The 26,447-nt window shown below is 46.6% G+C and overlaps 9 protein-coding genes across 9 annotated transcripts; 5 read left to right on the top strand and 4 right to left on the bottom strand.

The window, feature by feature from the left end:
• Positions 1 to 1,264: 1,264 nt before the first annotated feature.
• On the top strand, positions 1,265 to 1,744 carry PpBr36_03814 (uncharacterized protein; the record flags this gene model as incomplete). The annotated part of the gene is made up of 1 exon (XM_029890983.1): positions 1,265 to 1,744. The coding sequence occupies one exon, from the start codon at positions 1,265 to 1,267 to the stop codon at positions 1,742 to 1,744; it is 480 nt and encodes a 159-aa protein (XP_029753951.1).
• Positions 1,745 to 3,933: 2,189 nt separating this feature from the next.
• Positions 3,934 to 4,278, bottom strand: PpBr36_03815 (uncharacterized protein; the record flags this gene model as incomplete). Its single annotated transcript, XM_029890984.1, has 1 exon — positions 3,934 to 4,278. One exon carries the CDS (start codon positions 4,276 to 4,278, stop codon positions 3,934 to 3,936), a length of 345 nt encoding a protein of 114 aa, XP_029753952.1.
• Positions 4,279 to 6,318: 2,040 nt separating this feature from the next.
• PpBr36_03816 (uncharacterized protein) lies at positions 6,319 to 7,051 on the bottom strand (the record flags this gene model as incomplete). The annotated part of the gene is made up of 2 exons (XM_029890985.1): positions 6,319 to 6,475; positions 6,591 to 7,051. The coding sequence occupies 2 exons, from the start codon at positions 7,049 to 7,051 to the stop codon at positions 6,319 to 6,321; spliced, it is 618 nt and encodes a 205-aa protein (XP_029753953.1).
• A 1,056-nt stretch (positions 7,052 to 8,107) lies between these two features.
• PpBr36_03817 (uncharacterized protein) lies at positions 8,108 to 9,267 on the top strand (the record flags this gene model as incomplete). The annotated part of the gene is made up of 2 exons (XM_029890986.1): positions 8,108 to 8,198; positions 8,489 to 9,267. The coding sequence occupies 2 exons, from the start codon at positions 8,108 to 8,110 to the stop codon at positions 9,265 to 9,267; spliced, it is 870 nt and encodes a 289-aa protein (XP_029753954.1).
• A 495-nt stretch (positions 9,268 to 9,762) lies between these two features.
• Positions 9,763 to 10,121, bottom strand: PpBr36_03818 (uncharacterized protein; the record flags this gene model as incomplete). The annotated part of the gene is made up of 2 exons (XM_029890987.1): positions 9,763 to 9,766; positions 9,910 to 10,121. 2 exons carry the CDS (start codon positions 10,119 to 10,121, stop codon positions 9,763 to 9,765), a joined length of 216 nt encoding a protein of 71 aa, XP_029753945.1.
• A 1,238-nt stretch (positions 10,122 to 11,359) lies between these two features.
• On the bottom strand, positions 11,360 to 11,827 carry PpBr36_03819 (uncharacterized protein; the record flags this gene model as incomplete). Its single annotated transcript, XM_029890988.1, has 1 exon — positions 11,360 to 11,827. The coding sequence occupies one exon, from the start codon at positions 11,825 to 11,827 to the stop codon at positions 11,360 to 11,362; it is 468 nt and encodes a 155-aa protein (XP_029753946.1).
• A 2,233-nt stretch (positions 11,828 to 14,060) lies between these two features.
• On the top strand, positions 14,061 to 15,934 carry PpBr36_03820 (uncharacterized protein; the record flags this gene model as incomplete). The annotated part of the gene is made up of 2 exons (XM_029890989.1): positions 14,061 to 14,201; positions 14,288 to 15,934. The coding sequence occupies 2 exons, from the start codon at positions 14,061 to 14,063 to the stop codon at positions 15,932 to 15,934; spliced, it is 1,788 nt and encodes a 595-aa protein (XP_029753173.1).
• Positions 15,935 to 16,149: 215 nt separating this feature from the next.
• On the top strand, positions 16,150 to 16,509 carry PpBr36_03821 (uncharacterized protein; the record flags this gene model as incomplete). The annotated part of the gene is made up of 2 exons (XM_029890990.1): positions 16,150 to 16,204; positions 16,352 to 16,509. The coding sequence occupies 2 exons, from the start codon at positions 16,150 to 16,152 to the stop codon at positions 16,507 to 16,509; spliced, it is 213 nt and encodes a 70-aa protein (XP_029753172.1).
• Positions 16,510 to 21,440: 4,931 nt separating this feature from the next.
• PpBr36_03822 (uncharacterized protein) lies at positions 21,441 to 26,431 on the top strand (the record flags this gene model as incomplete). Its single annotated transcript, XM_029890991.1, is given in 5 exon segments — positions 21,441 to 21,480; positions 21,615 to 21,900; positions 21,982 to 22,774; positions 22,792 to 22,893; positions 24,992 to 26,431. The coding sequence occupies 5 exon segments, from the start codon at positions 21,441 to 21,443 to the stop codon at positions 26,429 to 26,431; spliced, it is 2,661 nt and encodes an 886-aa protein (XP_029753175.1).
• Between the last annotated feature and the right edge of the window lie 16 nt (positions 26,432 to 26,447).

Below are 26,447 nucleotides of genomic sequence, written 5' to 3' on the forward strand. Positions count from 1 at the left end.
GCAATTAACAAACTTCAATAGTGCAATTTTATGAATCTGACAAGAATGCAGATTTTACCAACCCTCACCCTGCTCGCCGCGGCGTGGGCATCCCCAGCCAAAACAGCGCCATTCACCCTAGGCGCCCCAACTGCAGGTCGGCTTACGTGGAGTGCTAGTTAGGACATACATATATACATAAGTATATATATATATATATATATATATTATAGCCACATTAAAACGTTTCATGCAAAAAGACCACCATAGATACTACGCGTATATAGTTGACGAAAGGTCAATGGTGAAAACTGAGGTTGTGCCGCTCGTATGGGAATATCAATGCCTGGGAACCAACCAATAATGATACTAACAATAATAATAATAATAAACTAATTGTCATGGCACCTAGCACAACCCCAGCTCAGTTCTTTGTAAAGCTACAGTTACGAGTAATTCAGCAAATAAAGCATGACTAAAAAGATTTTGCTTCCCCTGCAACAACGAATTACTAAATCCCGATTTGCATAACCGCAGCGTTTATTGATGTTGGGAAAAGGCTTTTTCCTCCAGTGTAAACAACTAAAGGATTTATTCTAGCCTTTCTTATCCTTTGCCTTAGTTCGTCCAATCTTTTTGACTCTGTTTTTAACTATTCAATCGCCGGGACCGGGATAAAATGATTCTGGGCAAGCTTTTCAACTCGTAGATTATTATTTACGAACCCTATAACAAACGACCTTGTATCCATTCAAAACGAGCTTTCCAGGATAGCACTGCTTAATTTATTATGTTCTTTTTCTCTTTTTTCGCCCCCGCAATTTGCAATACCCTCCAAATCGCTGAATTCTAATTCCGTACCTTTTTTTTTTTTTTAAATAGTTATCATCTCACCTGCCACCTCTTTTGTCTATCTGCATAACATCTCGTTTTAATTCAGCTGTTTAATAATAGATCTGGTAACCTTTTCTGTCGAATTGTGTCTAGGGCTTGAATATTTAAATGAATGTTAACAAGATTCAAACTTTCAAAGCCGTTTTCAAAGCCTTTTGAAAGACTCAGCAAAAATCCATCTGCAAAAAAGAAAACTTTTCCATTCTTCTCTACTCTGGTTCACCGAGCGCTTCAGGGGAACATTTACAAATAAAATTGTTTGGTCTATTTTTAATGTTTTCGTTGTTATATAATACGGTCTTTTGATAGGACTTTCTTGTGTTGGATCATCACCTTTTGAGCTGAATAAATTCCCAGTCCCGTCCTTGAACCTCCAAGAAATTCATCCAAGATGCGGCCTTTTGCTGTTTTCAAAACCATCACCTTGGTGACCCTGAGCGTCCCAGCGACGGTCGCGATCGCGATCGGCCCTTTGGCTGGCGATGTGACCGACCATGCCCGCAATGAAGGCTCTGGAATCGCCCCTCAAGTCGCCAATCGCGCCGGGACCAAGGCCGAGGGTTTAGATCACCTCGAGGCGCGTAGCGCAACGCCAGCGATCAAGCTACGTCGTGGTCAAGGTTTGCGCGAGGCGCAGGATTCACCGTCGTCTTCGCAGCTGCGAGGGAATCGTCTGGGTTGTCCCGCGTGCGCTTCTTCTTCTTCCGGTTGCAGCAGATGCACGGAAACCCTCCGGGAGCAGGCCGCGGCCTGGAACGCTCGATCTGAACAAGACAGTGCTCTCCGGGCCAAGGCCGACGCCGTCAGGGCTCAGCACGACGCCGCACTGTCGTCGAGGCTCTCGGTTCTGTCAAAAGAGAGGCGGGATTAAATCGCGCGACTTGCCGGAGAGCAACGTCCTAAGGCTGTGTCTGTTGCACGGAAGGCATCTCTCACTATGGAGTATGGGTAGCGTTGTACTGAACGTTGTTGCTGGTGCCGAGATGGACGAGAATGCGGTTGGCAAAATGTAGATATCATTGTCTGTGTTGCACAGAGAAGCATCGGCACTCTGTGGCCCGAAATATACAACCGGATGATAATTGATAAAATGGATCCAGCGGGCTCCAAACACTACGAGATGCCACACTGCAACTCAAAGACTTTTCGTTCCTTAGAGCCCGGGCAATCGGCCTGTTAAAGGTTTGCGACAAGATGTAGTTTCTTTCCCATCCTGGTCTGGACATGTTTACGATCGCGTTGCAGTCTGGTTCAGAAATCCAGTAGCCTGCAGCGGCCAGGAACACACTCCGTCGTCGTAATCGTCATAAAGCCAAGCCGCAATCCTAATGAAAACCTGGTAACAGCCGATTGAATTAGACTGTGCCTTAGATACCAAGGATAATACACTGATTTGAACAAACTTTCCAAAACTGTCTTTACTAATACACTCCATCATAACCAGTTTTCCCACTTTTGTCGAGGTATTATTGCCTTGCGGCGTGTAAAATAGGGCTATACTAGAACCCGGTCCTTTGTAATCATGGTCTCGTAAAGTGTCGCGAGGCATCCAACTCCTGACTTGCAAGAAACCGAATATCTACTCGAGAGCGGGCTTGGGAAAATCAAAACGGTCGAGTTGTACAGAAAAATAAAGCGGCAGTCATGGGAAAGGCCACGAAATAAAGCCACTACCGTTTAAGCGCGCAAGCTGCCCGAGCTGGGTCCGGCCTGTCTAAGCCGGTTGCCTTCTTCGATCCGCAGTGGGGCCTGCCTACACCACATCTGCGAGGCGTGGTGGCGGTGAACTCCTTTGTCGCATACCTGCCCGCTGCCCCACTCACATCTTGCTGGTGATATCAACTCCTCTCTCAGTTCGTAAGCATATACAATTTAGCAAGGCGCGTGCCCAAAGCGTCGGGCACTTCGCATCTTTGTCCATTTCCCCTCTGTCTTGAGATATTGGAATAGCATCCCACCTAGAGCTGCAACTTTGTGTCTTTGGAAGCCCATTTAGTGACAGAAACCATGAGATAAAGAAAGCTATAACGTTGGGTACCCCCTGATGGCCACCCCCCCAAATGGGCACCCTTTTTACACCAAAAGTCCCCTTTTGCAAAACGTTATAATAAATCGAATAAATATCGTATCGATACCATTTTACAAATGTATATAGGGATTTAATAGTAAAACCTATACCGGAAAGGATTTTTAAATATATATAATATATATTAAAAGTTTAACGGTTAAATCCGGTTTAAAGTTTTTTTATATAAATTGTATAATAACGAAAAACGGTAATAATTACCGCAATTTCCCGTTTTAGAAGCCAAAATTACAAATATTATTAGATTGTTACTTATCTAACCGATTGTTTATTTTAATACTATTTATTTGCTATTTTTCGCTACGTTATACGTAATATTAATATAACCACTATAAGCTTATAATATATATATATATATATATATATATATCCGCTAATTAAACGTTTAATATATCGTAAAAAAACAGGGTAACTACCTTATTAAAATTATATATATATGTAGTATAATAATATTTTTAATTTTGGCTTTTAAAACGGGAAATTGCGGTAATTATTACCGTTTTTCGTTATTATATAATTTATATAAAAAATATAAAACCGGATTTAACCGCCAAATTTTTAATATATATTATATATATCCAAAAATCTTTTCCGGTATAGGTTTTACTATTAAATCCCTATATACGTTTGTGGAATGGTATCGATACGATTTTTATTCGATTTATTTTAACGTTTTGCAAAAGGGGACTTTTGGTGTAAAAAGGGTGCCCATTAGGGGGGGTGGCCATCAGGGGGTACCCAAAGTTATAGTGTACGAATACAGTTATTATTCGATATTTGCCATGCCCTCTTCTCCCGGGCATTGCTATCCCCTTCCAAATTGTCAACTCGATTTTCTCCGAGAAAAGCCATTTTGGGGAAAGAAAAAAAAAGCCTAGATGTTGCTTAACCCGTGTGAGTTGTAGCCTCTGCTGCCCCCGCCATGCCTTTGCGATGACGTCGGCCATCCAATCGCATATAGCCTAAGACCGTGGCTACTGCACCTTCAATTCTTTCTCAAGGGCTTCCTCAAGGGCTTTCGACATTCCCAATTTCTTAGCCGATCCATCACCTAAAATCCCCTTTGCTGCCTCTACACTGCGTTTCTCTGCGCCACTGCGGGTTTGTTTCCATTCTGGGTCTGTAGGATCGAGTTTTTTCTTCACTAGACCACTAAACCAATTGACTCCCTCCATTTTGCCGAGCTCAGTGAGAGGACCAAGTTTAAACCCGCCTTCCTCCATGGCCTCGCGGTGTGCGCAGTCTTCCCAGGAAGTGTCTACACCCTCCTTGTATCCACCCCTTGGTAATATCCAACCACTTACCTTAGAGTTTACCATCCACACGTTTTGTTTGTAGTCAGCGAACGGGACAACACCACATTTCTCGCGTGCTCCGCCCTCTCCATAAACTAGGAAATTTATTATCAGTGCTTGAGTCTCGATCAAGCCCTTATAAAAGATGACTAACCTGAGCCCTCCTTTGACGGTATTGCCAATATGACCGGAGCGAAGGCCAAGAGGGAATATAGTGAGACACAGCGCATGGCTGATGATAAGTAAGAAGTTATGAGGTAGACGGTAAAGTTAGAGAGAGATATGGGGGCGTGTGCAGGAAATATATAGTGTAGAGGCTTCAAAGTAAGTTTGTTTTGACAATTTGCTTATCTTGCACAAAATTTCAAGTGCAATCAACAGCCCGAGGGTCTTCCTATATATTTATTTTTAATGACTGTAAAGTATACATGTCACTTGCTCGCCTACAAACAAGCCGATCTAGGCATACAACTTGCATAAAGCCCTTTGGGCGCATCTACACAGTTCCTGGTCCATAGCTGTTGCTAAATATAGTTGTCGCAGATCCCAATTCGGATGATCAAGCTACCAGCCGATAGGCGGTTTGTAATTATGCACAGTAAGTGGCATGATGAAAATGCTAATTGTTCCAAGCATTCCCATTCGCGAGCATCTCCTGCCTTCAATGCATCAATCAGGTACCCCAAGTCTAGACTCTAGAGAACTTGGTCAATAGTTTGACTTGCCTGAACGGAACTGAAACCATGAAATCCTCTAACCACTGCTACGGAACAATGCGGAGAGATAAGTTATAATGCAATTGCTTTTTACGCCACTTTGCTCCTTGTTCCAACCGCTTTGGCATTTTTTTTTCATACCTATGCATTTCTGATTCAATTTCCGGTTTCCACAAGCGGGCTACAAGGACTAATAATTGATTATCGGTGGTCCAGTTGACAAGGAGCTTTTACTCTTTGATAAGACCGGTTAAAATTTTATACATGTATTAACAATAATTTACCTCCCTGAAAGTATTGTTTACCTTGAAAGTGGGTACAGCTGTATGCGAAAGGCTGAAAAGCTTACATGTCAAATTCTGAATAACTTGGACTGAGTAGAGTTCGACTTATATTACTCTCTTGCATTATAATTATGGCTTTACAACAGGAAATCTACTAAGAAAAGTTTAACTCGGTCTGTTATTCATTCCTGGTTCCGGAGCAAGGGTCGCTGGAGTTTACCTAATTAGTTGCATTATAACACGTAGTTTTCGCCAGGTTCAACCATTTTATCATACTTTGCCACAAAAAGTGCCTAATATTTGGTCAGTTATATGGAGTCAACTTACGGGGGCAACTAATAGTATTGTATATAACAAATTTAAGCTTAGATCCCTTTTTCTCAACGGTTACTACTACGCTTGGCCGCCCACTTTATATTGGCGGAGATGTAACATTTGTAGGCCGTAATACGGCAACCGTTGATGACGGTTGAGGCTAATCAGGGTTAATAAGCTGTTTTCGCCATAGTAAAATATATATATATATATATATATATATATATATATATATATATATATATATATATATATATATATATACTTTGCGGTGCAAGAGGGTGGCTGCGAAGTTATAAATAGCCTCGTTTAAGCGTCCGGTTGGTGTTCATACAAATTCACAAAACCTTGCAAAAGACGCTATAAATAACGTCGCTAAAAATAAATTTGCAGCTGGATTTTGGTTTGTATTGTTACGAGCATTTCTCATCGTTAGCCTCGCTCAAATGTCATGTATACCTAAGAAATTACTAGTCATTTTGTACTAGTTTAGAAGCTAAAATCTGCAGTAGAATAGGCATGATTACGCTTGTTTAACTTTCCATCGCGGCAAGATAGTACAGCCTTTGCATTATCAGTTTCTTATATATGATTCATGTCCTGCCGCTTCGTGCGGAGGGTGGATCCAACCCAAACTTATCTTGGAAACCGGAGAATCGTCGATTCTGCATACCCTATGCTTGATTTTGCACCTCCTGCCTCTGTGCGGCGGAGCCAAAAAAAAAAGAAAAGAAAAAAAAGTCCACCGCTCACATCAGCTTGGCCTGCGTCCCACCCCCAAATCTGTTTGTAGCGAGGTGCCGCCCGCATCGGAGGCAGTGGTGCTCGACATCCTTCATCGCGGGCGTGACGTAGGGGACAAAAGTGAGGATGCCGGTCGTGAAGAAGAACATGGTAGCCATCCAGCTGTAGCAAAGTTAGTTTTTTGCAGGATCGAATGGAGCAGCGGTGACTTGAGAATGACATCAAAAATGACGAAGGAGAATATAAAAAAATAAATAATAATAATAATAATACGTACTGTGAACCCTTTCCAGCAACATGCTTCGTGCTCGTCGGCGCAACCCCCCTGCAACCGGGACACTCGACCAGCGCCGGCCACCTGCCGAGCAGTGCCAGCGGGACCACGTTCGCGTGGCTGTGCTGGGGCTGGTTGAAGACGTGCTGTGCGCCCATCTGGCAGTTCGACTCTGGGAGGTTTACGCGGGGGATGTTGCAGCACTCTGGGTGGTGGTTGTTGCTGTTGAACGGCTCTTGGCATCGCGGGATGCCGACCATGTTGCAGTTGTTGCCTCCACGGGCGGTGCTCGGGGTTACGCTGACGTTGGTGTTGGTGACGGGGAAAGGTGGGCCGGCGTACTTGGTAGCGTAGGCGTACTCTGGGGATGGGGTGTTGATGGCGGAGGAGTCTGGGGTCGCGTGGATGGTCGCGTTGGGGAGGTTGGTGCTGAGGGCTTCCATTGGTGCTGGGTTTGGATTCATGTGTCGGTATTGTAGGAGTGCGAGAACGATGGACTTGTTTGGAGTCAGAATAATAGACTTGAAGTCACTCTACATTGAAAGACAAAGGGCTCCTGATAGTTATATACAAAGTAGAGCAACATCGTGCTGTGTTGTCGTATCCAAAGCCTCCACTTACTTCAGCCTTTCAGGCACCAGAATTCTTGCAGCTTGTTTACATCAAGATTATTTGCTTTGAGTTAACATGCAACTCGATCCTGCCCAGCCCCTCCAACGACTCCCTGATAGGCATATAGAGCACCGCATTCGACAATGATTGTTGTTGGGATTGGATCGGTTGCAGATGAACGCGCGTCACTGGACGAATTGTTAGTGTTTCATTCGACCGCCCCGCGATCCTTCCAGTGATTGCCCAATCAAAAATCTTGTTAAATCCCACATTCAGCCCTCGGGGGTGGACATTCTCGTCAAATCATGTACCGCTTCAAATGCTGTTGCCTGTTGCTGCGTCCAAAACGTCAAACACAAAACAAACGCACAATGGGGGAAAAGTGGGTACTGCCATGTTCGCTTGGTTTAGCGTCCCCGTCTGGCTGTCAATCCAGACAAAACTGGAAGTGTTCCATTCAAATATTTCCCGAGGCCCCTTAGCGCCCTGTTTAATGCACCTCAGCTTAGCTTAAAGCATGGGCAAACGCCTCACCGTCATGGCTCCGAGACAACCTTTGAAGTTTTTGTACTTTTGTCCCATCCTTATCCTGCACATGATTGGTCCGTTTGAGACAAGTAGTGAAATTTGATAACTGTAAGGCTATTCCTAGCTATGTACCGGTATGTGCCCTAACCCGTCGCTCCAAACTCCTACTATACATGTATCTTGGTAAACAAGGTTTCCACGAAAAGACGCCGATCCCAAAAAAACATCAGAAAAATCTTCCACGTGGGAACCGGTCGTTCCAATCGCCCAACTTGCTTAAAGTCGCTCGCATCATGACAATAAAAAAAAAAAAAAAAAAAAAAAAAAAAAAAAAAAAAAAAAAAAAAAAAAAAAAGCCTCTCTGCTTAGTCTGGGGGGCAATGCTATACGAACAACGGGCCGAAAGCGATACGTTGTTCTTGACGCCAACCGGCTTGGTGTTGATCGACCTCGTAGTAAACTGGCAGCCTAGTAAGTCGTGGTTAGTTTGAACGGTGTTTTGAAAGGTAGTAAGTATGGCTTTGACAAAACTGCAGAGACTGTTATAAAAAGGGTGCAGCTGCCATCAGTTCAAGTCTGGAATCTTGATATACATTATCATCATCACCTACGAATCTGTTTACGCCTGTAATATTTGACTCTTTTAATAAATTGAATCTCGCATCCTTCTCTATCTTGACTAGCTCCCACAACAACAACAACAACAAAGCTTTTCTTCCTTCTCGCCAGCATGTTTCCTCGTGTCTTTCTTCCCTTTCAAGCTATCATCCTATGCTTGACAAGCGTTGCTTTAGCTGCGACGCCTGCCATCCTTTACCGCGGCGATAGTCGCAGCCCTACGGTACTCCAGGGAAATGGTGGCTTTAAAAGTTACAAGACCGATGGTCGTTTGACACCAAACACAATTGACAAACACATCTACGACATGGTTGAAGGTGGCGCCAATTTGATTTCCTTTACCAAGTCGGCGACCATTGCTGAAAGTTATGTTGAGGACGTCGGCTATCTTTATGCTATCGACCCAGCTGGCATTGATTTTGCAGATGCCCAAGACTACCTACGAGATGACGCAAGGAAGGACATGCTCATGAAGGATGAAGAATGGCTGACCCAAAGGGTTGTCCCTTTCGAAAAGATCATTGGCTGGAAGAAGGTAGACGGTCTCAATGCAGAGCCGGCATGGACTAAAAACGACGCTTATACGGGGGCCCAATGCCTGACCAAGCGCGGCCTGACCGGCGGCGGTTGTGCTCTGCCTCTTCCTCAGAACCCTGCCACCACCCAACAAAGGCCGCTCGCCCAGCAGCGACCCCCTACCAAGCCGACGACCCCTGTCAAGAAAACAACCCCCGCCAAGCAGACGACCCCTACCAAGCAGAAAGCCCCCACCCAGCAGCGACCCTCCACCGCCGGCCGCACTCGCACCGGCACCGCCGGAGCAGCCCCTGCCGCCAACAACCGAGTCATGGCTGGCCGCGTCAACAAGGCCTCTCGCCGGGTTGCTACGAGCCGCCCTGCTGCTGCCGTCAGAGGTTTTTAAATCAACGTTAAGTCACCTTTTTCATATCACTGTGGTTTGTCTTTGTTTGTCTTTTTTTTTTCTTTTTCTTTTTTTTCCCCTTTTATAGATAGTTATCCCTCGCATTTATAGACTTTATAGACGGTTCAAGCATCAATGGTTAAAATGTTCCTGCCAAACTTCTCACACCACGACCACATTGCTTATTGTGCTGACGCGTGATATAAGTGCTAGCTGTTAGACCTGGTTCATTTGTAATTTTCTAGCTGTTTCCCATATTTCAAATGCGGGGGTGTTTGTATGTATGGGTTTTACCGATGGTGCCATATTACTTACCGAGGTAGGTTTCTCTGCCGTTGGAGATGATCAAATATAGTATCGTGAGAGGATAGTTCGGGGCGGCAACTGCAGCCGAGCACTGAGTCATGGCTGGGCAATCGAGAGAGGATCTCTGTTCTGCGCGTTTGTGCAGAGAGCGCTCAGATACACACTCCAACGCACGGCGCTCCTACCAATCTAACTGTTTACGCGCGTGTTATGTGCATTAGAATCTAGGGTTGGAGATATAATAACACAGCCAAACCAACTCAGATGCGTTGGTAAATCAAGAAATTAGCTGTTGCAATTTGTGAATCGTTGCAACTATACTTTGCCCCCNTGAACGGCTCTTGGCATCGCGGGATGCCGACCATGTTGCAGTTGTTGCCTCCACGGGCGGTGCTCGGGGTTACGCTGACGTTGGTGTTGGTGACGGGGAAAGGTGGGCCGGCGTACTTGGTAGCGTAGGCGTACTCTGGGGATGGGGTGTTGATGGCGGAGGAGTCTGGGGTCGCGTGGATGGTCGCGTTGGGGAGGTTGGTGCTGAGGGCTTCCATTGGTGCTGGGTTTGGATTCATGTGTCGGTATTGTAGGAGTGCGAGAACGATGGACTTGTTTGGAGTCAGAATAATAGACTTGAAGTCACTCTACATTGAAAGACAAAGGGCTCCTGATAGTTATATACAAAGTAGAGCAACATCGTGCTGTGTTGTCGTATCCAAAGCCTCCACTTACTTCAGCCTTTCAGGCACCAGAATTCTTGCAGCTTGTTTACATCAAGATTATTTGCTTTGAGTTAACATGCAACTCGATCCTGCCCAGCCCCTCCAACGACTCCCTGATAGGCATATAGAGCACCGCATTCGACAATGATTGTTGTTGGGATTGGATCGGTTGCAGATGAACGCGCGTCACTGGACGAATTGTTAGTGTTTCATTCGACCGCCCCGCGATCCTTCCAGTGATTGCCCAATCAAAAATCTTGTTAAATCCCACATTCAGCCCTCGGGGGTGGACATTCTCGTCAAATCATGTACCGCTTCAAATGCTGTTGCCTGTTGCTGCGTCCAAAACGTCAAACACAAAACAAACGCACAATGGGGGAAAAGTGGGTACTGCCATGTTCGCTTGGTTTAGCGTCCCCGTCTGGCTGTCAATCCAGACAAAACTGGAAGTGTTCCATTCAAATATTTCCCGAGGCCCCTTAGCGCCCTGTTTAATGCACCTCAGCTTAGCTTAAAGCATGGGCAAACGCCTCACCGTCATGGCTCCGAGACAACCTTTGAAGTTTTTGTACTTTTGTCCCATCCTTATCCTGCACATGATTGGTCCGTTTGAGACAAGTAGTGAAATTTGATAACTGTAAGGCTATTCCTAGCTATGTACCGGTATGTGCCCTAACCCGTCGCTCCAAACTCCTACTATACATGTATCTTGGTAAACAAGGTTTCCACGAAAAGACGCCGATCCCAAAAAAACATCAGAAAAATCTTCCACGTGGGAACCGGTCGTTCCAATCGCCCAACTTGCTTAAAGTCGCTCGCATCATGACAATAAAAAAAAAAAAAAAAAAAAACAAGAGAGGACGAGAAGGGTCGTCATCGTACATGTCATCCAAGAAACGCAAGACATGTTTGGTAGATTGGAGATTGGAGGGATAGCCAAGGTGGCGCATGCTCATTGAACCGATTGGATAGCTGATGTTTCACAAGGACGCCCAATTCGGCCGGGCCTGCCAACCTGGTAGATGACACGGGTCCCCCGCCCAGATGCTAGACATTCACCACATCCCGGCTCAGTACCGGCTGTGACTTCTCCTCCGCTTCTCGTAGTACACCCTCGTCGGCTCGGCCGGCTCGCCCGGATGCCCACTGGTATGACTCGTGACGACCCTAACGTCTGGCCCGCGGCTTCTGCTCCTAGAGTGACGATGATGGTGATGATGATGGCTGCGGCTTCGGTGCCTCCTCGGGGACACCTCCTGGTGGTAGTAGCTCGGCTTCTCGTCGGGAACCCTCTGCTGGCCGCACGACCATCGGATCAGCCAGATGATGAGCAGGAACCCGACGATGGACCCGATCACGATGCCGGCGATCTCACCACCCGATAACTGCTGATTCGGGTTCCCGCCCTGCGTGGAGACGACGGTGACGGTCGCGGGAGCCTGCCGGCGGAAGACAGGAGAGGGTGCATCGTCGACCATAGTGCGGGTGGCGATGACTAGGGGGTCGATCAGGTGGGCCAGTGGTTGCAAGGGTGCCATTTTTTGATGTGGTCGATGTGCTGCGTCCTGGACCTCTGATAGTCGGTGAATTCTTTTTTTCGCCTCCTTGTCGCTGTTTTCAGTGCTTGGTATCTGCTGATCGGCGTGGGACAGGTGGACGGTGGGTTTCTATCAGGTATTCTAGGTCGGTCGGAGATTTACAAGCGTTCAGCTGAATTGGGTTGTGGGAGCTTGGGACGGGCGCCAAACACGCAGCAATCGATCCAGGGAGAAAGATTGTGCAAAAAAACCTCCAAGACTTTGGGACCTCGCCAGAGACAAGGTGAGTGCTCCCTCGCATCCTTTTGTACTTCCATGTCCTTCTCTGGAACGGCCGGGCAAAAGAACCATGGAAAGAAGCCAATTGATTTTTTCATGTATGACTATAGGATGACGTTTTCGAACCATAGCTTTGGCTCTGTCCATGACTCGCAAATGATGAATGTTGCACCCTTGGGGGGATCCACAACAATGCGACTCCAGCCTCTCACAATGCGGCAATTAAGTGAGGAGGAGGGGTGTTAATCAAGGATCGGCAGATTTTCTCGCTGAGCTAAGGTTGGAGTTTGCTTTTGCATTCTTGACCCTTCGCGCCAATCCAAGACACACATACACATGCCTTGAGCCAATGGAATTTCGGCAGAATCCCGGATCATCCTTAAAGGGGTCCGTCTCCGGCACCTATGCAATGCACGGCGTGTTTCCGTGTGCATGCCGAAAAGCAAGATGCGAACCGGCGCAAGCCGCTAAAGCAAGGCCGGCATGGTTAGAGATATGTTTGATTGGGGTTAGGGTTTTGAGAGGGAGGGGCCTGACTGCGGTTCGGCGGACTGGCCAATGTCTCTTCCTGTCTGTTCTGGTCCAGCAAGCGACAAGTTGCACAATCGTATATAAGAAGAAAGCCGAGGCTATGTAATGCCTGATTCAATTTTCTTTCAATTCTTGCCAGTTGCGGCGTTCGGTCGCATTAGAGTTTCCACGGTCACTGTTAAAATACAGTAAACCTAAGTAATCTGGGACGTAATAATGTACCAGAATGGAAAACAAGTTCAATCAAGGAAGACAAGAGCTGCAACGAGTCACATTTGCGCGGCTGCGGTACTGTGCACCTATCTTGCCATGTTGTAATTCTTGGTGTAACAATCTCCATCATAAACAGTGCCTTGTCTTCTGCAAACACCTACGACCCCTAAAGCCCTCGTTAAGGTCTGTAACAAATAGGCATAATTATGCAAGCCATCAGTCTGCGCATAAACTCTTAAAAAAGTGGACGAACTGATTTGCAAAGAAAAATTGGTCCGTATTTGAGGCCTCAATCGTGTCTGCGTCGCTCTCAACCCACATCTTTTTAACGATCAACGAACCGATGGAATCCAAACTTAAGTTTGCAAGTTCAAACTGCCTAAAAAGGCCCAAATTTATGTTTTTTTGCGTATTCCAGAATCATCTCCACCTTCTCGCAGTCCCTATTGATCAGCTGAAAAATGAATGACATTGTTTACTCTTTCTAGACTTTTAATTCGAGACCGGAATGAGCTGGGCGACCCTCGGATCAAATCCCCCTCTTCTGTTTTGCTCAGTCAAGTGGGGCAAAGTTTCTGCAGCAGTCTTTTTTTTCCTTGCACCATTTCCTTGACTTCCTCAATCAGAGTTTTGAATTGCATCGAATCCCAAACAACGTTGAGCGAAAACTCATCACGGCGGCGGCAAAAATCAACTTTGATGCGGCCGGGAACAAATGGTGACTTTTACCAGCCATTTTCACGCAAATATTGTCCGGAAAAGTACATTTTTGCTGTCGCGTTTGAATCTTCAAGGAACAGTCGACCGGCTGATTTAGCTCTTTGCCACGTTCTCCGGTCTACCACCCAGCCACCAGCCCACAAATCGGTGTGGACAAAATCACTTTTCGGTGAGGGCAAACTGGACTCTTCCGGGGCAGGGAAGAACCGACCATCCTCACCAGGAAAACTTTGGACTCTTATTTCAATCTGGTTGATGTTTGAATTGCAAACATCCTGACAAGGATTTGTCAGATTTGAGGCAAAGCTCACTCTCCGACCGCCATATTCACATCGGATTGGCCGAGGCCATTTTCTCTCTCTCTCTCTCTGTCAACAGTCAGCCACCCCACGTGGCCAAAGCAGTCATCTCCATCAAACAGATATCGCCATCGGCATTTTTCATCCTGAATCTCATCAAATCAGACCACTTCCATGGGTTAGAGCCAGCCATGGCGCCTCACGGATACGCGTTGCGTAGCCGCATGACACCACAGAATTTGCAGAACGAAGCAACATGCAAAGATCACAAACCTGCTGCAGCGCCCAAAGTGATTGCAGGACCAAGCACCGTCAAGCTATCAAGCCCATCCGTAAGCCTACCCGAGTCTTTTCAACTCTCAAAAATCCCCTCTCAGAACAGCTGACCGATTTTCTTTTCAAAAACACACCCCCTCAGCCTGAGAATCACTGCAACTATGAGCCCAAACGGGTGGCTCATCTGAGGGACAAAAGAGCGGCCTACTTTATCGACAACGCATTCAGGCTGCTTCGTCCCAGGCTGGTGCCTCATGACCACCCGGTTGACGATGAAGAAGTGCTCATTCCCCTGCGGGAGGGTGTGGGTGCACCCGTCGTCCCCATGCGAAGGAAGCTGATACGGATGGGCCTGCACAGGACTGGGGTGACGCCGGGTGGTGACCCGACTGAGGTTCTGGATGAGATTGTCGTGGGCGGTGCCAAGGTCAGCCAGGAAGACGTGAGCCATTCCGACCAGGACAACGGTAGCAAGGCCGTCCAGGAGGATGACAGGAACAGCGAGCAGGCAGCGGTTCAGGCTGGAGAGGCCGCTACAAACACAGCAGGCATTTTGAATATGGATAACACCATTGTTGCAGGTACCATTACCGATGAGAATGACGGCTACGACGACGACAATGATTCACACACAGAGGTCGAGTCTGAGGCATTTGCTGCAGAGTTAGAGTTGCCATTCAAAGATACACCAATGGCAGACGGACCTGGTGCACAGCCGGAATCACCCGTTGTGAACGAATCTATGGAAGAAGAGGATGAAACTGTAGTTGCAGCTAGCATAGCGGATCAAAACGGCGGCAGCGACGACGACGAGCTGACGGAAGTCGAGCCTGAGGCACCTGTCGCAAAGGCGCGTCTTGCGCACGACAAGTCACCTATTGAAGATGTGACTATGGTGGACGCTCAGGAGATTGACGTTAAAGATACCATGCTCGGTCAGGACACCGAGGTCAACTTGCAGGCAGTGGCAGAGCACGAAGAATCTATTGCGGATGCCTCTATTGCAAAGACGTCTGTTTCAGTGGCACCCACCTCAGAGGCAACAGTTGCGGATACGCATATTGCAGAAAAGCCTCAGGAACATACAACCGCTGGGGATATATCAATGACAGAGGCACGCGAAATCAACACGAGCAGCACTGTCAAGCCAAATACCACAAGCAGTTGGCATACGATGGCCGAGCTGGGAGAATCTATCATGGAGACAGCTATTTCAGAGGCCCTTCCTACAAGGACACCTTCGAAGAGGGAACCTGTTGCAAAGGCGCTTATGGCAGATGTACAGGTTGATTTCACTACCAGCCCAGCAACTGCAGATGTCGCTGCGCCTCGATCTTCATTTGCTGTTTTTTCATCATCTATGAATCCGACCTCAGAACCAACCAACCCTGCAGATTCCTCTCTCCTCAACCCCCAACTACCATTGCCACAGTCCAGACAGTCTCGACCTGTGGGGCCTACTCAGCCTTCTCGACATTCTCTACCTTCTGAGCCCACTCTAATTCCTCACCCTCCTCGACCGCCCCCGCCTCTCTTTCATGAGGTCGCTCCTCGTCTTCCTTTACCTCCCCCACCTTCAGCACGTCCAGCACCAACAGCCACCACTGTAAGCCCACCAGATCTGCCTCGAGAGTATGACGACATCACAGGCTACGAGCACGGTGACACGCCCGAGACTTATTACCTTCCGTTCGCGGGAGATGCTGATCGCACGAGGGTCCATCTTACGAGACGGGCGGAAAACATCAAGCGGGCAAACCGGGAGGCGCGGCCGTCATGGAGAGGTTGAGAGCGGTTTAGTTTGTGTTTTTTTTCTTTTTCTTTTCTCCTTCTTCTCTCGGATCATGATACCCAAACTGGGACCTACCTGCTGTCCTTGAGAGATGACGTGCGACGTGCTTTGCTATCAGGCCATGTCAAAATAGATACCCCTAGACTGTCTCTCTATATTTGTCTTTGTCATTATTTCTAGTAAATATTTGCAGCTGTTGACTGTCTCCAGCAATGGGCGAAATTAACCAAACGCAAACCGAAACGTCCCACGGGTTCCCGGCTTCTGGTATGTGATTACGAAAGAACAACCAAAACTTGGCGATGCTTGTCAAATGTAAACAAGTCGCCGCGCCCAATTTGGTCAGTCACTGACCACAATCCCGAAATTTATTTTGTGTCCCTCTTTTTTCTTTTCATTTGTTTCTTCTGCAAGGATACAAGAACACGATGCTCTCCTGGCATCACCTCATTGTCAAGGTGCGAATGGAGCCCATCAACATCTACATCAGCACTGACGGGCGCCAAGTGAGCGAAGAGATTGGACGCAAGGTTGTTTCTAAAGCGCTTTGCAAGGATTTGACCTTCTTATAGACCCTAGAAGAGAGGCGGCCTTGAGAGCTCTCAAGCATATAAGCCACCTCTATCATCTACATTCAATTTGCCACTAGTGTTCTATGTATTACGTTAAAATTTTGTCCCGTCGTGCTTCACCGCGACACTTCGAGAGGCTGGCTTCGTAATGCTAAACTCACGTTGAATACGAGGAGGATAACCTACAGCGAATCCGCAGGATATACCAGACCATTAAAACACGACCTGCACCGCGACGCATAGCCGCATGGGCTCTAGGCCAAATCATATGCGTGTCTTCTGGCAACCTCGGGGCCGGCTTGCCAGTTAATACATCTGCCGGGGTGAGGTCTCATCTGGGCGTGACCACATATCAAAAAAAAAAAAAAAAAACAGAGCTTGAGGGGAATAGTAGATATTCTTCCAGGTCGGCCGTTTGATCATTTGCTCGTCGTTCTTCCCCGGCCGAAACGCGTTCGTGTCCATGTAACAAATCGCACGGTACGGGCGCTCGAGATCGGAAGCATGTTTCGCGGCCTGCTCGAATGAATCCCACACACTGAATTCTATGGAGATTGTGCAGACTTTCGCCAAAGAGCGTCATTCCTTTCCGGCGCCAGGAACGTATCGTGGCCTGCGAGCATGTAAATCCATTGCAATCTCGTATCATGTCTGGGGGGGCGATAATCGGCCACATAGCGCCATTCTTCCGAGAATGTTCGGGCAGTTGTGCTGATTGCGCTAGCACTACCCCAGGAACAGGTGAATGCATAAAAGAATTAAGAACGACGCTTTTTTTTTTTCTGTTAATTAAATATCGAAGCTTAAAAAGTGGGACGGTGCAAAGGTTGGAAAAAGGAAAGATTGTCAAGAGTGTCAAAAGACCAAAGAGTTACAAAGCTTAAAAAAAAAGACTGGTATCAGTTGCTAAACCAGAAAGCGAGCGTTGGTTGGTGGTGTTGAAAAAACCAGAATTTTGCGCATTAATCTGGGAGGCTGAGCCATTGATTTCAGCCAATGAAGGGGCCGGTCATGTCCCGGTTAGCAATGGAAGCAAAATTTTCCGCAACGATTAAAAATGACCAGGAATAGGTGTTTAAACTAACGGATGGTTTATCCGGCATATGCTGGCAAGCCGCTGTAGACTGGCCTGATTTCCATGTTTATTGAAATTCGCGCACAGACGGCGTTATTCGCCGGTACGAGGTAAGGCTCTCTTATTTAATATTGAAGTTGTGCAACACTTTCCCACTGGTGAGGTTCCCACAAACCATCAGGATAACTCTCCAACTAACATTGTGATATTATTCTTCGAAACTGAATAGCCCTAGGTGCTGCCTTTGCCAGCAGAGGGATGGATTCTTTACCTTTCTGGTTTAGGAAATTTATACTAATTCGGCCTGAGTGTAGCAGCGCCCCGATAGCGTCGTCTTGTCACTCCATTGCAGCCCCAATGTGGAGGCGTGTTGCCTTTATTGTTTAGCCTCATCGCAATCGTCTTGCCTTTTTCATGGGCTATTTTAGGCTTCAGAGGTGGGTACCAAAGGGATCAGGCTTCAAACCTACTCTTCAACCACCCTGTTAGCCACGCGTTGGGAAATGCCGTTACTTTATATCTTTAGTCCCGTCGAAGCTCCGGAAGGCTTTGGGACCTAAGCGTTTTTTTTTTCAATGCCTGGTAATCTTTGTGAGGCTTTTTTTCCCAGTTTACCATTTTCGTTAGTAGTGCCTAATATATTCAAAATCTCCAATGTGGCCTGGCTTTGACACGAGCTAGGTACACCGTCTTGAGTCCAGCTTTTTTGAATGCTTTGTTTCCTCGCAATTCAGGGATTACTTATTTGCCTGTATTGCAATTTTGTACGTATGCTTAATGTCAGCATGTGGCTAGTTATCCGTACCTGCATCAGAGTCTAAGACGTGCTAAGATTTCCAGAAACGAGGGAAGAGTTCTAATTGTTATGTGGTAAAATTGGGAGCTTCTTTCTTGCCAGGCCTTGAAAAATAAAATATTATGGCCGTGCATGGCTATATTCCAAAAATAGTACACTTGATATCTTACTTGGCGAGGAACTTGGCATTTTGTTGCATTTGGGTACAGGATAAACCTTCACCATGGTGAAAATATATTGTTGAATATCCCGTTAGTCGTGTTATCTGGTTTCTAACCCATTAGTAGGAGAATTCTATCCCACTTGATTCGTTTTGTTCCCACCCAGCACCTTAGCGTTGTATCACATTATTTTGTGGTGCTGGTTGAACAGCTTTAGCGCTACTGCAATCATAGCAGACTAATTTGAGCGGTTTCTAAGAATCTACAAGCTTTGCGGTTTGACTGACAACGAACGCCCTTCTTCTTGATCGGACAGGCCGATGGAGTCTAAAAATATAAGATTTGCATTGAGTTGTGAAACCCCGCCTTAAGTAACATAATTAACAGCCATGGATCCAAGTCCCTGTGATTCAACTTTCATATAGTCGAGCCGTGCATGAGATGTGGCCGTAGCTACAAACTCGGGCACATTATAAACAATGACATGGGCTGTGAGACCAACGCCCTTGCTAACTTCTTGATTTTTTCTCGCTTTAAATTCACTGATTTCACTTTTATGATGTTTCCCCTTAATATTTCGCCGACTTGCCTTTAAACCACCTTGCTCCAATTGCTCCCTTAACCTAACCTCATCATCTTGTTTCTTTCACAATGCGTTTTACTTACTTCGCCGCCCTTAACCTTTGGCTGGCGTCACAGCCATGACAATGCCTGGGGTTAGTGCGGCTCCCGTGGCCGGCGCAAGTACCCAGGGTCATTTTGAAGCTCGCAACTTATCGCCCGACAGAGCGCCGTGGAGAAGAGATGCGCCTCGAGACTCTCTGTCTTCACTAGAAGATAGAGCTACCGGCGCCGTCGAGTATATTGGTAAGCGTAGCATGCACTGTCATTGGTGATTCTGAACCACAACCATAGCCGAAGGCAGATATGGAGTAATTATGCCACGATATAAAAAACGCACTGACGGCAAAACGAAAGCGACAGAGCCCCCAAAGCCTGATAACTCGCACGCTTTCAATGCCATGGGCTCATATAGGCGGGACGAAGTTTCGTCGCCTTTGGCAGCCCCTATTGAAAACATTTCGAAGCGCAGCCCGGGTAATAATGATCTCGTTTACCCTACCCGAGGAAAATCAAAAAGCGAAGGCTCATATTCGAAAAAATACCGAGAGGCACAAGAGCGAGACGCACAAAACCCAGAACTACAAGATCGACTGGCTAGACAGCGAGAGGAAAAAGAAAACAGGACGACGCCATGTGGAGCAGAAGAAGACTTGCGCAACGAGTTTCGTATCCGCAAGACGATCTTTCGGATGGCTAGGGTATCCATTTAAACAATCATTGGAAGCGCAGAGGAAGCAATTCTCGGAAAACACAATATTGCATAGATGATGCGCATTGGAAGAATTTGCTTGTGGAAGAACACCAAGTCAGAAAACGCCGAAAGGCACGAGAGCAAGCGGGACAAGACCCACAACTACAACGGTCACTGGCCAAAGAGCAACGGCAGAGAGAAAGCTATTTGCTTTTTGGCTACTACAGAAAAGTGCCTTAAGTTCCGTCTCCGCGTGACTATGTCCCGCTCCTGATGCCTTTTACACCTAATCGGAAGCGCAGCGAAGAAAAGTATCGCACTGTCCAACGACGCAAAAGCGGCGGCGGGTTTGGATAGGGAATTGAAGGGCGAGAATGAAAACGGCAGAAATGGAGAGAGGCACGAGCGCGAGTGGTCAATATCTGGAAGAGGGAATACAGGAGCTGAGGGTCTGGATTCTGGAACAGGTATTGGGGAGGAAATTACGAGATTCTGAAAGCAAACAGAAAACAACGGCGGTTCGCAACCCGCCCAATGGCAATCAGAGGGAAACAAAGGAAAAAAGGAAAGCTTCTACCTCCTTTAAAGCCCAATGTTTTTCAGCAATTATGTTGCTTTTGTACCAACTCGTTCGAAAATGATAACTTTTCGATTGCTTGCAGCCTTGATTCAGAAAATGGATCTCGATAAGGTATATTTACTCTTGGACTGAAACGTGCGTACGATGAACGGTCCGCAAACTGTAGCCTGTACCAAGGTTTATTTTGGATGCTTGTTGCAGCTATTGCGCTGAGTGTCTGGTTTACAAGAAGTAACCAAGGCATAACACAGCCATGAGTGCAATCAAATATCCCATGGGTGCTGTAGTACAAAAAAAGAACTGCTTACAGAGAGCTATCTTGATCTCGGACAAAAGCCCGGGAAATACTGTAGGGTATTCTTGATGTGCACTACAAATGTGAAATGAAAAAGTTGACCGTGGCGCAAGGCCATATCTGAAAGGGTCGGCGAAGCTCGCGCGTATAGTGCAATATTACGTAACGGGCTTTTGCGGACGGGCTTTCTTTACAAATAAATGGCTTGCCACCCCAACCGCTCCTTCCAACGCTATTAACAAAGCGATATTGCACTTTCCTCGGGTTTCAAACGAACCGACCCATCCACACACGGGAAAAGTTTTACAGCTCGGTCTGATATAAAACAGCTTACGTGCTTTCCTTCTTTCAGGTTTCGCTAAATAACCGGTTGACCTCTCCTTTCGAGCGCTCGAGCAAAATATTGAGTTCCTTTCAGCACTCCTCATCGGTCTTCAAGCTTCCTTTCTGTGCCAAAATCGCCAATTCTATACATCTTCCTGTATAATAATGCTCCAAGGTATACTGTGAAAATGATACAGCCACTCCTTTCTGTTCTGGGCCCTCCCCAAATGGGCAGGCTGCCAAGTTGCCCCGCCTCAATCCAACCACTTTCATTCAGGCCCCCATCCCTCTCCGTCTTCTCACACTTTCCTTTGTTTATCCTCTCGTTTTGCCCACTGCAAATCCCTACGAAACCGTGTTGCAACAAACAAGGAACCCATAGACAATGCCTGGGCTGGAGCCGATCGCAGCCTTGGGTCTCGCCTGTAATGTTCTGCAGGTAGTCGGGGTTGGGCGAGAGATGGTTCGACTCGCCAGGAAGGTGTACCAACCAGGACGGCGAACTCGACCCCGCACTGAGGGAGAATGCCGAGCTGCTAGGCGACATCTCTTGAGGCAGTCCGCACGACCACGACGGCGGCGGTCTCAAACGGCCAGGGCGCTCAAGCGCCTGCCGCTCGCGACAGGCAGCTTCTGAGTCTAGTCGACAGATGTCAAGGCGCTGCGCGAGATCTGGAAGAGGAAGTCAAGTTCCTCCAGGGCATACCGGGGGGCAAGGCTAGGCTCCTGGCGGCGTTGCAGGTTGCGGCCAAAACGACTTGGAGAAAGAGGCGACTGGACAATTTGGATCGCAAGCTCAAAGAGACAGAGGCTCATTTGCAGACGGGTCTGCTGGCTAGGATCTTGTACGTTTATCGTGCTTTTCTTGCTTGTCTCCTTGGATCCCTTGTCAAAACAACGAGAGCCAGGTGCTAACAAATCCTCAGTGAGAGGACTGAAAAAACAGGAATCGATCTCTCAGCCCTTGATGAAGATGTGCGATCATTTGTTCAAGAGTACCGCAAGGGTCACACTGACACGGCCAAACTAGTCTCGACCGAGAGCATAAAGACTAGGAACCATGTGTCGGTCGAAGTCAAGCAGAGCGAGGTTGCAATCAGGCCACACATTGCCCAGCATGCTATGGAGTCCGAAAGATGGCTCCGTCAGCAAATCGGGGCTGTCTTGGTTGAGAACTCGCAGCTGAATAATGATATTCGGCTACAAGGCCAGAGGGATAAGCTCCTGAGTAGTTTGAAGTTTGACCGCATCAACGAGCGAGGTAACCAGATTAAGACTTCTCATAGCGGAACCTGCACTTGGGTCCTCAGGGATGGTAGCGATGAATCCAGGTCTCGAGTGAGCTCAAGCACACCTAGCCACGATTCCTCCGGCGGATGGGAAGACGGTGCAGATAATGGCAGTGACTTGGACCACGATTCTCGTTCAGCATCATCTGATACCGACTCATCGTACGGAGAAAGCGATCACTTTTCGTCACCTGCAGGTTCCGATTTTGAGTGGGATAGTCTCTCGGACTGGTTGAGATCGAATAAAAAAGTATACTGGATCAGTGGGAAGCCAGGGGCTGGGAAGTCAACCCTGATCAAGTACATCCTCCGAGATACCAGGACCAGTGATTTATTGCAACTCTGGTGTCCAAATCCAGTCCTTGTATCACATTTCTTCTGGAGGCCTGGAACTGAGATGCACCAGAGCATCAAATCAAAGGGCTTTTGTGTTCCCTTTTGTATCAGTTGCTTAGCCATGATACTCCATCTCTCGATCGCGTCCTTGGTACCAGCACCGACATGGCTCTTAAGGATTCTGACACGGACTGGTCAGCAGAGGAACTGCAAGTAATTTTGCACAGCGTGATATGCCTTTTCCCTCAGCCCATTGCCTTTTTTTCTGGACGGATTTGACGAGGTTCTCCCCAGCGAGGGTACAATACGGTTATTGAACATAATTGACCAGCTAAGGGAATCAGAGGCAAGGGCTACAGTGGGTGACCCAGAAGTGGACATGCCCCTGAAGTGGACACCCTCCCGAAGAACTGCCATGAAAACAACGAATATGCAATTGATCGTTTTTCCGCAGTAAATCGCAATAAAACCTATATTTATTAATTCGCAAAAAGCTCCTCTACATTATAATCCAAAAATGAAACCGTAAATCCCTGGTCCTAATCCTAATTTCGGTGTTATTACCGGATTTTAACCTCCATAACCGCCCTTTTTTAATCCAGGCCGTAAACCGCTTCCTATATACCGGCCTACTTATAAAAGGAGTTTTGGGCTTCGCGGCGCACGCGTTTTTTAGGTGCAGGTTTCAAAATTTTAATTTTTTCGTTTAACCGCTTATTTTCGGAAATAAAATTCGCGATTTAAACAACCTAATAATCCATAATTTTGGATATTTTTTGTATAAAATTAACCAAATTTTTTTTGCATTCGCCTAACCGGTTTATTATTTGTATAACCTGCTTTTTAATATTTTAGGAGGTTTTTGGGGTCCCGAAAATAACGTTGGCCATATTTTAATCCGAATTACGGTTAAAAATCGTTATTTAAATAATTTTTAAATTAAAATTTACCATTCGATCCGGAGTTAATGTTTAAGGGGGTATTGCCGGCCAAATCCCGGTTTTGCGGAAGCCGGAAATCACGTTACAAACCGATAAACCGGCTGCAAAAACGTTTCGATAGGCGGTAAAAAACCGTTTTCGTTATTTAAACGCAATAATATTTAACGACGTAAAAAATTTTGTATATTACCGGTAATAGGTTTTAATAGGGCCAAAAACAGAAACATTTAACGGTTAAATAAAATATAAGCTGTAAACAGGTAAATATTCGAAAAAAACCCTGTTTTTAAACGTTTTAAATATAAATTCAGCTAATTAATGCGTTAAAATTTAATCCAATACTAATAACCGCCATTTTATATTAATATTTGGTTTCGTTTTAGGCAAAAAAACCTGTTTTAACCATTTAAAAGCGATTTTAAAATTAAACCAACCCGTGGGAATTAAATCGTACGCCCAATCCTTAATATTAAGTAAAAACTACTACGTTTGTAAAATATTACCCGTTTGGATTACGGTTGGGGTAAATTTTTTTCCTTTTGCAATTACCGCCTCGATAATCGACGCCCAAATAATATTTAACGTATATATAATTTTAGTTTAATTCCGGCGTTTTACGAAAAATAAACCGTATATTTTTCCGGCCGTTATATCGCCTTATTAAAAACCGTATTCGTTTATATTTACGATATATTTGGGTTTAATTTCGAATTCGGTAATTATTCGTTGGTATTGGTTATAAAACGCCCGGATCGAATCGGCCGTGGTTTTTTTAACTCGCGCACCCTCCAAAAAAATCCCGGATTTGGTTTTAATATCCTTATTACGGCGTAAAAAACCGGCCAACCAACGTTTACCGAAGGCGTTTACGCGTTTTTTCGGCGGTATTAAAAAAAAAGCGAAATTTTTAATTATTTGGTGCGTGGGCGTTTTTCCAGCGAGTTTTTCGATTTCGATCCAACGGTTAACGAATTTTTCCTATTCGTTAAAAAATAGCTGATACGGTTTATGGGCTTATTTTCGATCGAAAACGCCGTTAAAGCGACGTATGAGGGTGGTTTTTGGTACGGCCCATTGCGCGGCCGCTTTATTTTTCGAAGTGCCTGATTTTACGGCTTTAACCGTTTGGGTAAGCCTAAACTCCAAATCTCTCGGTATTACGGCTTTTTTCGGTTTCAAAAACGCGTTATTTGCGGTGCGTTGTCGCGTTGAAGTAGGTGGGTTGTGTTGAGGATGCTAGAAATTGCTAACAAAACAGGTGTCCACTTCAGGTGCATGTCCACTTGTGGGTCACCCACTGTAGTATCAAATTGTGTCTTGGGTCACGCCGTGAGCCCATTTTACAAATGCGGTTGGGCATTTACCCGCAGCTTCGACTCGAAAAGCTCAACTTTGCGGATCTTGGACGCTACGCCTTGATAAACATTACTATTCCATCGGATTACCATGCCGACCTCGCTGAAGGGCTTGAACTAGAGCTCCACGGCAAGCTATTTCAACGATATAATACACCCAGCAGAGCCGAGATTAAGAAATGGCTCGTTACCGTGCTGACAAAGAAAGCCGAGGGCGTTTTTTTGTGGCTCTTCCTTACAACCAAGACCGTCACCAAAGCTGTTCTTTCGGGCGAAACAATCCAGGACCTCGTGCATCGAATTGACCGCCTACCCGGAGACCTCTCACAGCTGTATACGGATATGTGGGCCAGAAACAACGCTGATGATACCGATCACCTGAAGGACCGCGCGGCGGTTTATTTTCGCCTCGCGCTCGCCGGTGCCGCTGTTCAAGAATTCACCTTGGTCCCCTGGGTGACACCATTTACCATGGCGATAGCAACAAAGCCTGACCTCACGGGCTTGTGCCTTGAAACGAGTAGAACCAAGGTGGGGCTGGCCGCGCGCTTATTGAGGGCCTCGGTGGCAACAAAACGAGACGTTGAGGCCAGGTGCTTTGGACTTCTCGAATGCAGCCAGTTCGGCGGGCCTCACAGTCCTCAGTGCATGATGCCATGGCATGGGGATGAGTTTAAAAAGCTCGCCCCTTACGTCTCACCTGACACTGCACAGTTTCATTTCGTTCATCGCACCGCTCGAGACTTTTTGATTCACACTGAGACGGGACGTGCTCTGATGGGGTTCACTACAGAGGCCTTGCACACCAAGCGAGCCTTGGAACTTTTCAAAGGTTACATGGCTTCATGCACGCTGTTCTTAATGATGTCAAAACTTGGGTGGGCTGGGTGGAATAGCATACGGTATGCTTTCTCTTTATCGGTGGCCCTTTCGAGGAACGATTTGGAAGGAGAGACAGAGCTGAAAAGCGAAATCAGGAGGATGTTAGTTCTCTGCGAACGACTGTTTGACTATGGTTATCTTCATGGCTTCCTCGAAGAGACAGCGCCATATGCGATTCCTGGTCTGCCACAAACCTATACTACTGTCCGCCGCCAGCACAGTTTCTTCAGATTCAGCGTGTTTCTAATGACAAAATATATGTCTTTTGAGCCGCTATTCGAGTTGCTGGTCGACATTGCTAGAGCCCGGGACCTCGACAAAGATACAAAATCATATATTCTGTATTGCGTCTTGTATCGTCCATGCGAAACATACGAGCAACCAGGGCCCATCGAACGCCTCCTGGAATGGGGTTGCTCTCCATCAGCCAAAATACCACACCAGCAATTCAGAGGCATTGAGGGAGAAGTGCTTGAAACCCCACTCAGGTACTTCTTGGAGTCTAAATGCTGGACTTTGACAGCAATGCAGGATTCTGATGCTATTGAACTGAAGCGTCGGCAGATGTCTTGAAGCTTTTTGTTGATTT

This window comes from Pyricularia pennisetigena, chromosome 3 (genome assembly GCF_004337985.1).
Source record: "Pyricularia pennisetigena strain Br36 chromosome 3, whole genome shotgun sequence".
Classification (NCBI taxonomy): domain Eukaryota; kingdom Fungi; phylum Ascomycota; class Sordariomycetes; order Magnaporthales; family Pyriculariaceae; genus Pyricularia; species Pyricularia pennisetigena.